A 12,922-nucleotide genomic window follows, 5' to 3' on the forward strand; every position below is an offset into this window, starting at 1 on the left:
CGCATAGAAATGAATGGGTCCGGATTCAGTGCGGGTGCAATGCGTTCAACTCACGCAATTCTCGTCCGTGTGAAAGAGGCCTAAGTTTCAGTCAATATGCAGACGGATTCCTCTGTAGCCCCTCACTGCCACCATACATTCCCTCACTGGCACCACATGGCCTCTTACCAGTACCACACAGCCCCTCACCCGTACTACAAAGTCCCTCCCCAGTACTACACAGCCCTTCACCCCTACTACACAGTCCCTCCCCAGTACCACATGGCCTCTTACCAGTACCACACTGCCCCTCACCAGTACTACACAGTCCCTCCCCAGTACCACACAGCCCCTCACCCATACTATACAGCCCCTCCCCAGTACCACACAGTCCTTCACCCGTACTACACAGTCCCTCACCAGTACCACACAGCCCCTCACCCTTTGGCCCTACCCAGTACCACACAGTCCCTCACCAGTACTACACAGTCCCTCACCAGTACTACACAGTCGTTCCCCTGTACCACACAGTCCCTCCCCAGTACCACACAGTCCCTCCCCAGTACCACACAGTCCCTCCCCAGTACCACACAGTCCTTCACCCCTACTACACAGTCCCTCACCAGTACCACTGGGCCTCTTACCAGTACCACACAGCCCCTCACCCTTTGTCCCTCCCCAGTACCTCACAGTCCCTCACCAGTACTACACAGTCGCTCCCCTGTACCACACAGTCCCTCCCCAGTACCATTACAATCACCCCGCACACCCACTGCACTGAGGAGAGGAGAGTCAGACATGAACAGCGCTAACAAGTTGACAGCCGGTCACGTGGCCAAATGACGCAGTCAAGTCCTCTACACGGCTAGCAGCCTCGTTGTGATTGGCTGATCTTTGTCCCGTAAGCTATCACATGGTACACTGACATCACGGTCATGTGACCGTGACGTTATCAAGGTCCTGATTCTGGAGGAGAGGAAGCAGCCGCTGCCTATTGTTTACATTGGAGTTATCGGTTATTTATTTGGGGTGGCTGGTGCAGAGCTGCGGTCATGTCCCGGGTGCGGCAGCCTCCTCTAGTGACTGGCATCTCTCCCAAAGAAGGGACCTCCTGGACTAAGGTTACCATTAGAGGCGAGAACCTGGGCACCGGCCCCTCTGACCTCATAGGTAATGTACCGTGCTGTCACCCGTGCCGAGGTCCTCCTGCTTCAGATTCTACAAGCTCATCCTGTGCCTTACCTGACCCCGCAGGCTTGCCTTAGGCTATGTTCACACTGTTTGCAGTGCGTTTCTGCCATACACTCTGGGAAGCTCTTGGATCATACATCCAGGGGTCCTGATTCGCCAAAATGGAGGCCCAAAGAGTGTCCTTTTGGCCCTTTTCATACACAGGCATCCCCCAAACAGATACCACAGGGTGTGTATTTTTAAACATGGGTGAGGTTTGCCTCTGTATAGCTGAACACTGGTATACGTCAGAGCCATCCTGCCAAGGTATATCCCAGGATATCCTCCTGACGGATGCCATACTCTCTCCTGTCTGCCCTTTTACTGTCTGTAGGTAATCAAGAAGCACTGGAAAGAGGAAAGACAGCAACACATAGAGAATCAGACTACAAGGGGGTGATTTGTAGTCTGTAACCATAGCAACGCATAGGTCTACATAGGAGAAGTATACGCAAAATGGCAGAATATTTGTAATGCTTCCTAGTTGCTTTTTGTTTTTCTGTTCGATGCATTGAAGCTCAACAGCACAAAGCCTTCAAAGAGGAGCTGTCCCCTCTCCTGACATGTCTGTATTTGTAGCTACATGAATTCCCCATGTAATAACAATTCTGGAGCATCTATTATTATGACTGAGACGTTCTTCTCTTATTCCTGGTAGAAATTTAAGGATATAGGTACAGTTGGGAATTATTAGTTGGGGGGAGTGTCCCTGATTGGACAAGGTCAGACTGTGCAGGGACACACCCCCAACTGGTAACTACCATCTGTACCTTTTATTCATAAACCTCTAGAAAGAAAAGAAGAAGAATGGCACAACATACAAACACAGTCATAACAATAAGGTCCAGCGTCCAGTTCACACGGTTTTGAAAAACACACTTAAAAAAAAAAAAATTGTTTTGGTGTGTCTTTTTTTTTTTTTTTACAAAACTGCATTTTGAGCTTGAGGTTTTCGACACGGATCTGCGCCAAAAAATGCATGGAAAACACACAAAAAATGCTTGGACTTACGTGGGCTGCTTTTTCTGCTTCCTATTCATTTCAATGGGAGATTCAGCGCAGATTCCACCCTAATATAGGGCATGCTGCTTCCCATTGAAATGAATGGGAGGCTGTTTTGAGGCGTTCTTTTTAGCTGATTTTGAGGCAGAAATGCTCCAAAATGAGCGGCAAAAACCTCAGTGTGAACTGGCCCTAAATGTTCCAGAATTGTCATGTCATGTGGAAGAGAATTATTCACTAAAACAGGCATGTCAGGAGAGGTGACAGGTCCTTTTTAAAGAGGACCTTTCTCCAGTCTTCTTCTTTATAGAGCAATACCTCATACTGTAGTCCAGGTTCAGGAGATGTCATCTCGCTATTTTATTTCATGATCCGCACCTCCATTGCGCCGCCGTTCAGTTTTGGCACCTGATATACTAATTAATAGCATTGGTACAGGGAGGAGGACACATCAGCTTTTCTCAGTAAGCATCTCTTTCTTCCTGGTTGTGACGCTGTCCATGGGGGCAAATGACACACTCTAATACTACCTTAGCCACTAAATAAATAATTGACACCAACAACTTAGTGGAGGAAATGGCCGCTGTGCTTTATTAAGGGTCACTTAAAAATAATTTACAACAATAAATTAAAATAATTAATTTAAAGGGCTTCTGTCACCCCACTAAACTGTTTTTTTTTTTTTTGTTTACTAATAATCCCTATACTGCGATTTATGCCTACATAAATAATCTAATTAATCATTTTGGTTCAGTAGATTGTGTTAAAAACATGCTTTTAAAATATGCAAATTACCTTGCTACCAGCAAGTAGGGCGGCTACTTGCTGGTAGCAGCCGCATCCTCCTTTAATAAAGACGCCCCCTCCTCATGTTGATTGACAGGGCCAGGGAACGGGATCGTCCTCTGGCTTGCCCTGTCTGCTATCAAGATCTCGCGCCTGCTCCGTAACGGTATTCAGTCGGCGCAGGCGCACTGAGAGGTGCAGGCACATTGAGGATGGAGCTGCCGAGCGAGCGGCCGCCTCTCGGTGCGCCTGCGCCGACTGAATACCGTTACGGCGCAGGCGCGAGATCTTGCAGACAGGGCAAGCCAGAGGATGATCCCGTTCACTGGCCCTGTCAATCAACATGAGGAGGGGGCGTCTTTAGGATCGGAGGATGCGGCTGCTACCAGCAAGTAGCCGCCCTACTTGCTGGTAGCAAGCTAATTTGCATATTTTAAAAGCACGTTTTTAACACAATCCACTGAACCAAAATGATTAATTAGATTATGTATGCATAAATCGCAGTATAGGGATTATAGGGTGACAGTTTAGTGGGGTGACAGAAGCCCTTTAAAAATACCACCATAACCGATACCAAAAGGCCAACAATAAATTAACCATATAAAGACCAAGATCCACTCAGCATGAGCTGAGCGACACTACCCCTCTAATAAAGCCCAGCGACAGGTGACTTAGTAAAAAAAAAGTAGGGGAAGGTGGGTGGGACACTGCTCAAGTCTTCAGGCACTTCTGAACCAGCTCCGCCGAACCTGCAAATATAAAGAGGAACAGATTCCCGCCGCCAGAACAGCAACAAATCAGGGAGCTGGAAATCTCCCCCAGCAACAGGCAGCGACCAATCAGCTGCCCTCTTGACTCGCAGAAACCAGAATCATCTAGAATGCAGGTAAACAGCTTTCTGAGGTAATTTTGCCTGAAATAGAAAAAAGGTGGGAAAAGAGAGACAGGGTAGGGAAAAAGAACACTCTAAACCGCCCCTAACTTAAATCTAGCTAAGGTGTCATTGCCCCCATGCTTCCCCCCAAGCTAAACGCTCTGGTGGGGTTAATTCATTCGCTGTCAACCCCTTCACAGCCAGTGAGAAGACGAGCTGTTCTCATGAGATTTGAGAACAGGCTATGTAAGCAAGTACGATACTCACCTGTTCTCGCAAGATTTACCAAACCTCATGTGAACAGCTCGTCGTGAAACGGACAATTGGACCACGTGACAGCCAGGGAGAAGGCGATGGCCACTGAGAAAAGCTGATGTGTCACAATGGAGGAGCAAGTCTTGAAATAAAACTGCGAGATTACATCTCCTGAATCTGGACTATAGTATGAGGTGTTCCTTTTATGAAGAAAAAAATGGCGAGAGGTCCTCTTCAAAGGGGTATTCCCATCTCAGACAATGGTGGCTTATCGCTAGGATATGCCCCCATTGTCTGATGGGTGTGGGACCCACACCTATCTCTAAAACGAAGCCTAACAGAAAAGTGATGGCTGGCTGTGCCAGGTATGGCCACCACCAAGCCTTCCTATTGGCCCTCTTGAGCAGCCACCGTTCCAATTCATTTCTATGGGGCCAAGGGAAAGAGCCAAGTCAGCGCTCAGCTATTTTCGGCAGCCCCATAGAAATGAATGGAGGGCAGATGCGCATGCACAGTGCGCCCTTCAGGACTTTGCCAGCTCTGTTTACAAGATAGGTGCAGGTCCCAGAGCTGGGACCCGCACCTATAATTACAATGGGAGCATATTCTAGCGAGATGCCCCCATCGTCTGAGATGACACAACCCCTGTAAGGAGAACTGCACATGATGTGGATTTTTATGCAGAACATCCCCTTGAAGTCAGCACGAAAACCACATGAAAAACTGCACATAAACGTGTACAGGAGACGTGGCATATTTCATTCACTTCACTGGTACTGTATTAAATCAGCAGAAACATGGCATGTAGTCTGCATTGTGTACAGTCACCCTAAAGAGGTTGTTTCGTGAAGGCAACCACTGTCCATATGCCGTATAAGGGATTTGGACATCATAATAGAGGAGTGGGGTCCCCTGTGTGGAGCCCCCCTCTATGAATGACAGTGGAGAGACACTAGTTGGAATCAGAATCTGATCATCAGAAATTAGTATTTTACACGGACTTTCAGTATAATCGATTTTGTTTGTACAGTAAAACCTCTGCTAAAGGCCTCATGCACACAATCTTTTTGTGTTTTTTTTTTTGTGGTCCGCAAATTGCGGATCCACAAAACACGGATGGCGTCTGTGTGCGTTCCGCAATTTGCCGAACAACGCGGACAGCCATTAATATAACTGCCTATTCTTGTCTGCAAAACGGTTATATTTTTTTGGCGGACCACGGAACGGAGCAACGGATGCGGACAGTACACGGAGTGCTGTCTACATGTTTTGCAGCCCCATTGAAGTGAATGGGTCCGCATCCAAGCCACAAATACTGCAGCTCAGATGCGGACCAAAACAACGGTCGTGTGCATGAGTAACATAGTAACATCGTACATAAGGCCGAAAAAAGACATTTGTGCATCCAGTTCGGCCTGTTATCCCGCAAGTTGATCCAGAGGAAGGCAAAAAAAAAAAGTGAGGTAGAAGCCAATTTTCCCCACTTTAGGGGAATAAAAAATTCCTTCCCGACTCCAATCAGGCAATCAGAATAACTCCCTGGATCAACGACCCCTCTCTAGTAGCTATAGCCTGTAATATTATTACACTCCAGAAATACATCCAGGCCCCTCTCTAGTAGCTATAGCCTGTAATATTATTACACTCCAGAAATACATCCAGGCCCCTCTGTAGTAGCTATAGCCTGTAATATTATTACGCTCCAGAAATACGTCCATGGCCCCTCTTGAATTCCTTTATTGTAATCACCATCACCACCTCCTCGGGCAGAGAGTTCCATAGTCTCACTGCTCTTACAGTAAAGAATCCTTTTCTATGTTTGTGTACAAACCTTCTTTCCTCCAGGCGCAGAGGATGTCCCCTCGTCACAGTCACAGTCCTGGGGATAAACAGATGATGGGATAGATCTCTGTACTGACCCCTGATATATTTATACATAGTAATTAGATCTCCCCTCAGTTGTCTTTGAATAACCATAATTTTGATAATCTTTCAGGATACTGTAGTTGCCCCATTCCAGTTATTACTTTAGTTGCCCTCCTCTGGACCCTCTCCAGCTCTGCTATGTCTGCTTTGTTCACTGGAGCCCAGAACTGTACACAGTACTCCATGTGTGGTCTGACTAATGATTTGTAAAGTGATAGGACTATGTTCTCATCACGGGCATCTATGCCCCTTCTGATGCAACTCATTATCTTATTGGCCTTGGCAGCAGCTGCCTGACACTGGTTTTTGCAGCTTAGTTTGCTGTTTATTAAAATCCATAGATCCTTTTCCATGTCAGTGTTACCGAGTGTTATACCGTTTAGTATGTACAGGTGACTTGCATTATTCCTTCCCATGTGCATAACTTTACATTTGTCAGTGTTAAACCTAATCTGCCACTTATCTGCCCAAGCCTCCAATCTATCCAGATCCCTCTGTACTAGTATACTGTCCGCTTCAGTGTTAATTACTTTACACAGTTTAGTGTCATCTGTGAAAATTGATATTTTACTATGCAAGCCAAAGTCTTCCCTTTTATCCAGATCAGATTTTCAGTACCACCATGCACTGTGCATACTGATCATTGGTTTTGAGGCCCACTCCTTTTTTAAATGCAATTTTGGGCAGTTGTCTCACTGTAACTGATGCTATACTAAAGGGGTTGTCTGACAATCTGTGCATAATCCCTCTTATTATGGATGACCGTCATGCAGGACTTTCGTCTCCGCTCAAAAATCATGTTCTGAGCGGACACTGAATGGACCCCACTGTAGTCTATGGGGTCTTTAGGCTCTGTTACGCTCAGTTAGGTCTCAGTTATCTGCAGAATCCATCCTTTCCGTTCTCCAGCTCCTCAACGGAGCCTGAGAACGGAAAGGAGAAACGGTGATGTGAACGAGGCCTAAGACTAATTTCCTTGCAGTGGCAGCCGCAGGGGAACTTCCTGTGTGACTGTGGCTTCAGCTATTTGCTGATGAGACAACCCCTCTAAAAGTATGGCCACACAGTTTTGGACAAGGTTTTGAGGCAGATCTGTCTGCAGGATTTTCCGCCATAGTCAGAAGTTGATCCATCAGGAAGAAGTATTGGGGTCGTTTATCAAACTGGTGTAAAGTAGAACTGGCTTAAGCTACTTTCACACTAGAGTTAATATTTTCCGGTATTGAGATCCGTCATAGAGTCTCAATACCGGAAAAAAAACTGCTTCCGTTTTGTCCCCATTCATTGTCAATGGGGACAAAACGTAACTGAACAGAATGCTCTAAAATGCATTCCGTTCCGTTTGGTTGCGTTCTCATACCGGAGCGCAAACCATAGCATGCTGCGGTTTGCTTTCCGTCCTGGGATGCGGAGCAAGATGGATCAGTCATGACCCACAATTAAAGTCAATGGGGAGGGATCTGTTTTCTCTACCACAATAGAAAACGGATCCGTCCCCCATTTACTTTCAATGGAGTTCATGACGGATCCGTCTTGGCTATGTTACAGATTATAAAACTGGATCCGTTCATAATGGATGCAAACGATTGTATTATCAGTAACTGAAGCGTTTTTGTTGAACCCTGCCGGATCAGGCAAAAACGCTGGTGTGAAAGTTGCCTTAGTTGCCCATAGCAACCAATCAGATTCTACCTTTCATTTTTGACAGCTCCTTTGGAAAATGAAAGGTGGAATCTGATTGGCTGCTATGGGCAACTAAGCCAGTTCTCCTTCATACCAGTTTGATACATCTCCCCCTATAAATCCTTCCTTTATATTTCTGATACCGTTCGAATCCTGCAAGCAGATATGCATCAAAACCTCCTCCTCCTCCTCTGTGTGGCCTGAAGATGCACCTCATTTATGATAACGTGAAGGCCTGGTCATAAATTAGGTGCATCCTCAGACAGTCCGGGTGCAAGGAGTGAAATCTGTAGTAGAATTCTGCCCTCATTAAATGTACGTCAATTTGCCAGTGGCGAAGATGGCATAAAAACACAGGGGTGTAAAAGTCGCAATAATGGGCCTTGCAATTTTTTTTTTTTTTTTAAAAGTAAATAACCCCCTAAGTGTTCTTATTATTGGTACCTTGGCACTCGGGTACCAGGATACCTCAGAAAGTTGGGTTGGTTGCCAATTTAATAAGTTTTCCCAACCCCCTTTTTTTATTTTTTATCGAAAGCCCAAAGTATGTGCTTTCTTCACCCCGTGCAACAAAATCGTGCAGCGTGCCACACAAACACGTGCACTAGGTTGCGGTCTATTGCAGGCCCTCTCCATAAGAGAAGGGGCCCCCCACAAACCATTCCCTAGCCCTCCGGGCCAGAAGGCTCCTGCAAGGGACAGGTACAAATGGCAACCCTCAGCCAAAGCCGAGGGTATGCCCGTCTATGCTACTGGCTATCGCCTCGGCTGCCACCCAGGGCGTCAGCCAGGAGCTCCAACAAAGGTCTGGTCTCTCCTCGGGGGGAGAGCCCAAGGGGTTTAGCAGGGGAGTGTGGAACTAATATGGCCACACACCCCACCCCTTAGACCTCAGGGGAGGGGGTACCCGTAAGGGCGCCCCAACCCTGAAAATCCTAGTGGACACTACAAATGTATAAAAGTGAACACAAAAAATAAATAAAGTGAATGTGTGCCATTACGGCCCGGACATTCAACCAAAATGATAAAAATTCCTCATATTTTCAGGGTCGAAGCTGAGCGAATAGAGGTTTTCCCACCCCTATATAGTATATAGAACTGTATACACAAATCTGCAAGGATACTTTTAGGCCCCTTTCACAAGAGCGAGTACCACGTATCAGACTTGCAGCGTTTGTCAGGGAGAACACCCATCCTGACCTCCCAGCACTGACGGGGTAACATAGCATTATATTGATTTATGATGCTATGTAACCCGTACAGTTCTGGAATTATATATTGTATAACACTGACATAATCCAATACATTCCAGAACTGTAAGGCCCATTTCACACGGGCGAGTTTTCCGTGCGGGTGCAATGCGTGAGGTGAACGCATTGCACCTGCACTGAATCCGGACCCATTCATTTCTATAGGGCTGTGCACATGAGCGGTGATTTTCATGCATCACTTGTGCGTTGTGTGAAATTTGCAGCGTGCTCCATATTGTGCGTTTTTCACACAACGTAGGCCCCATAGAAGTGAATGGGGTTGCGTGAAAATCGCAAGCATCCGGAAGCAAGTGGTTTTTAGGTGATGATCGGGATAGGGACCCGATCATTATTATTTTCCCTTATAGCATAGTTATAATGGAAAATAATAGCATTCTTAATACAGAATGCTAAGTAAATTAGGGATGGAGGGGTTAAAAAATAAAATTAAACTCACCTCATCCACTTGTTTGCGCTGCCCAGCTCGTCATCTTTTTTCTTCTTTGTTGACCTGGGAGGAAAAGGACCTTTGGTGACATCACTGCGCTCATCACATGGGCCATCACCATAGTGATGGATCATGTGATGGACCATGTGATGAGCGCAGTGATGTCACCAAAGGTCCTTTTCCTCCCAAGTCATCAAAGAAAAAAAAAAGAAGACGAGCTGGGCAGCGCAAACAAGTGGATGAGGTGAGTTTAATTTTATTTTTTAACCCCTCCATCCCTAATTTATTTAGCATTCTGTATTAAGAATGCTAATTTTTTCCCTTATAACATGTTATAACGGAAAATATTAAAATCTACAGAATACCTAACCCAAACCTGAACTTTAGTGAAGAAGTCCAGGTTTGGGTCTTGGTACCACATTCCGTTTTTTTTCACGAGCGTTCAAAATGCATTGCACTCATGCGATAAAAACTGAAGTACGCAACACATACAAAACTTACCCCACTCACTGGCAAAATCGCACAATTTTTCCGCTACGCCCCCCATCCTATCTTGCCCTCACACGCAACACCCGTGTGAAAGAGGCCTAAGAGTTATATACCGTAGCATCATAAATCAATATAATGCTATGTTAACCAATCAGTGCTGGGAGGTCAGGATGGGAGCTGCCGCATACTGGCGCTGGGAGTGTGATGCATGGAACTCGCTTGTCTGAAAGGGCCTTACTTTGGGGAAGGTGACGTAAAGTCACTACCAGATGACTGAATGTCAGTTCATGGGATTGGGCTGTTTGGTGCCAATTTTACAGAAGCTGGTTATAGGTGGAGTCCTAATTGTTAACTTATTGAAGAAGTCTGATTGGTTGCTATGGGCTACTGGCCCAATTTTTCCTTTTTTGTAAATTCTTTCTTAGCCCAATTTTATTGTACATGAGGCCCACTGTATATCAAGACACTGGGGGAGATTTATAAACTGGCTTAGTTGCCCATAGCAACCAATCCGATTCCACCTTTCATTTTCTGAAGGAGCTGTGAAAAATAAAAGGTGGAATCTCAGTGGTTGCTATGGGCAACTAAGCCAGTTTTACTTTACACCAGTTTGATAAATCTGCCACATTGTATTTCACAGAAAATGATAATTTTAGACCTCATGCACATGACCATATTTTTCATCTGTGTAGTAGTAGTTTTTTGCAGATGGCACACTGATTCATTTCTATGGGTCCATGCACACATCTGAATTTGTTGTGGATTCGCGTGGCCATTCCACAAATTATAGAAAATGCCCTTTTTCTGGTCCGAGAATACTAATTTCTATTAACAGGAGTCAGAAAAATGCGGAATGCACAAGGAAGTTACCATGGTTTGCGGACCAAGATACGGATATGGTTGTGTGCTGGAGGCCTAACGTACATATACTGTGCCAGCACCACCCTTGCCAGTCTGTTAGCTGGAGTTGCGACACAACATACCTTCACCTGATCGCTTCAACCAACCGCTTTAGCCAGTGACTGGATGGAGTAATGACGTGCCGGTACAACGCATTTCACAACTTCCGTCTGGCAATCAGAGACTGGCGAAGGATCGAACGTCTGTGTTCTTTTGGGTATACTATAGTCATTTTGTATGTGAGGAGTTGACTTAAGTGAAAGACTCCCTTGAGAATAATTACACTGGGAATGCTGAAGATCTCCGTATAAGTACATATGTAAGTAATTAGCCCTTCATTGTAATGTAACCAGAAACGTGAAGATCATTCCAGTGGTGGTCACTGGCGGGATGACTCCTCTTGCACTCCGCTGTGCCTATTACTCCCCTCTTTCCTGTGGTCCTTCCAGTAATACCCTGCAGTTCTTGCCAGTCATGAACTTCACACGACACACGTGCATTGTCTGGGCAGAAAATTAAAGCAGTGATCTCTCATCAGGCGGCAGGAAAGAGAAGTAATTTGACAATTACAGTAATAACAAGTTAACTGACACGAGCCTGTATATAGTGTCAGGTTCTCATTTATGGAGGCTTGTTGAAATCACTCTGCATGAAGTCCTGCGGACTTTCAACCTGAACCTGTCGCACCTAAAACACTTTTTTAGCTCATTTGGTCATGAATCTGTCATTTCCAAAGGCGAGGTGGAGGTCAGAGACGTGGACAGATTGAATGCCAATGATCTACCAGCGTTGAGGTTGGGTTTCCAAGTTCAGGTTTTTATGTGGTGTTTGAAGCCAAAGCCAGAAACCGATCATGAATGGAGAGCAAATGCAAAGGAAAGACTGAGTCTTCTCTTCATCTTCTATCCATTCCTGGCTTTGACTTCAAAAAATGTGTCAAAAACCTGACTGTGGAAACCCAGCCCTAGAGTACGAACACACAAATCTCACGCTTCTGCAATAACATCTGCAAGGCAAAGGGTGAAATGTATGGGATATCGCCAACATTTATGCACCAGAGTCCACACAATTTGGTGCAGGCTTTGCCGCTGCAGATTTCTGCCAGAAACAGTGTGGTTTACAATACCATTAAAGGGGTATTCTAATTATCTTCTATCCATAGCATAGTGAATAATTATTAGATTGGACTACCCTATAAAGGCTATGGACACCTTCCGTGGAAATTTGTATGATAGCAAAGTCATTTTTACAATTGGTCTTTACTAAAAATATTCAGCTGTTTCTGAGCTAGAGGGGTTAAGAATTAGGGTACTTTCACACTAGTGTTATTCTTTTCCAGTATTGAAATCCGGTAAACGGTCTCAATACCGGAAAAAAACGCATCAGTTTTGTCCTAATGCATTCTGAGTGGAAAGCAATCCGTTCAGTATGCATCAGGATGTCTTCCATTCCGTCCCTTGTATGGTATTTGACTGGACAAAATCCCGGAACACTACCGCACTTGCCGGATCCGGCATTCATTTCCATAGAGATGTATTAATGCCGGATCTGGTACTAAGCGTTCCGGAAATTGCTGCATTGCCGGATCCGGTTTCCTGGCCTGCGCATGCGCCGGGACCAAGGAGGAGCTATTTTTGCTTTTTATCTTTAAAAAAAATTACCGGATCCGTTATTCCGGATGAGACGGATCCAGTATATCACCGCATCCAGAAAAAAAACATATTTCCTTTTGCATACGGTTTGCCGGATCCGGCTGGCAGTTCCGTTGCTGGAACTGCCTGCTGGATCCGAACAACGCTAGTGTGAAAGTACCCTTAGTCTGTTTGCAAGCTGTTACTTTCTGTTTTCTTTGAACCCCGTCATCTGATGGCTTTCATCTCTGATCTCCTGACCTCATAAACACAGTTTGATAAGAATTGAGCTATAATTGGTGTTTATGAGGTCAGGAGATCGGAGATAAACACCATCAGATGAAGGAGTTCAAAGAAAACGGAAAGTAACAGCTTGCAAACAGATTTTAACCCATATATTTTAGAAATGGCTATAAAATGATTTTTACCCAAAAATGAGTAAAATGGAACCGCAAAAATGACCCAGAGG

General features: G+C 45.3%; 1 protein-coding gene across 3 annotated transcripts in view; it reads left to right on the forward strand.

Moving 5' to 3' along the window:
• The first annotated feature begins 919 nt into the window (after positions 1–919).
• The window catches only part of EXOC2 (exocyst complex component 2), a 188,672-nt gene continuing 176,669 nt past the window's right edge, over positions 920–12,922 (forward strand). For all 3 annotated transcript variants that reach the window (XM_044293024.1, XM_044293023.1, XM_044293025.1), the window contains exon 1: positions 920–1,149. In XM_044293024.1, coding sequence (XP_044148959.1) covers positions 1,032–1,149 — 118 coding nt within the window. In that variant the 5' untranslated portion in view covers positions 920–1,031. The remainder of the gene's footprint in view (positions 1,150–12,922) is intronic.

Source organism: Bufo gargarizans, chromosome 5 (genome assembly GCF_014858855.1).
Source record: "Bufo gargarizans isolate SCDJY-AF-19 chromosome 5, ASM1485885v1, whole genome shotgun sequence".
NCBI lineage: Eukaryota > Metazoa > Chordata > Amphibia > Anura > Bufonidae > Bufo > Bufo gargarizans.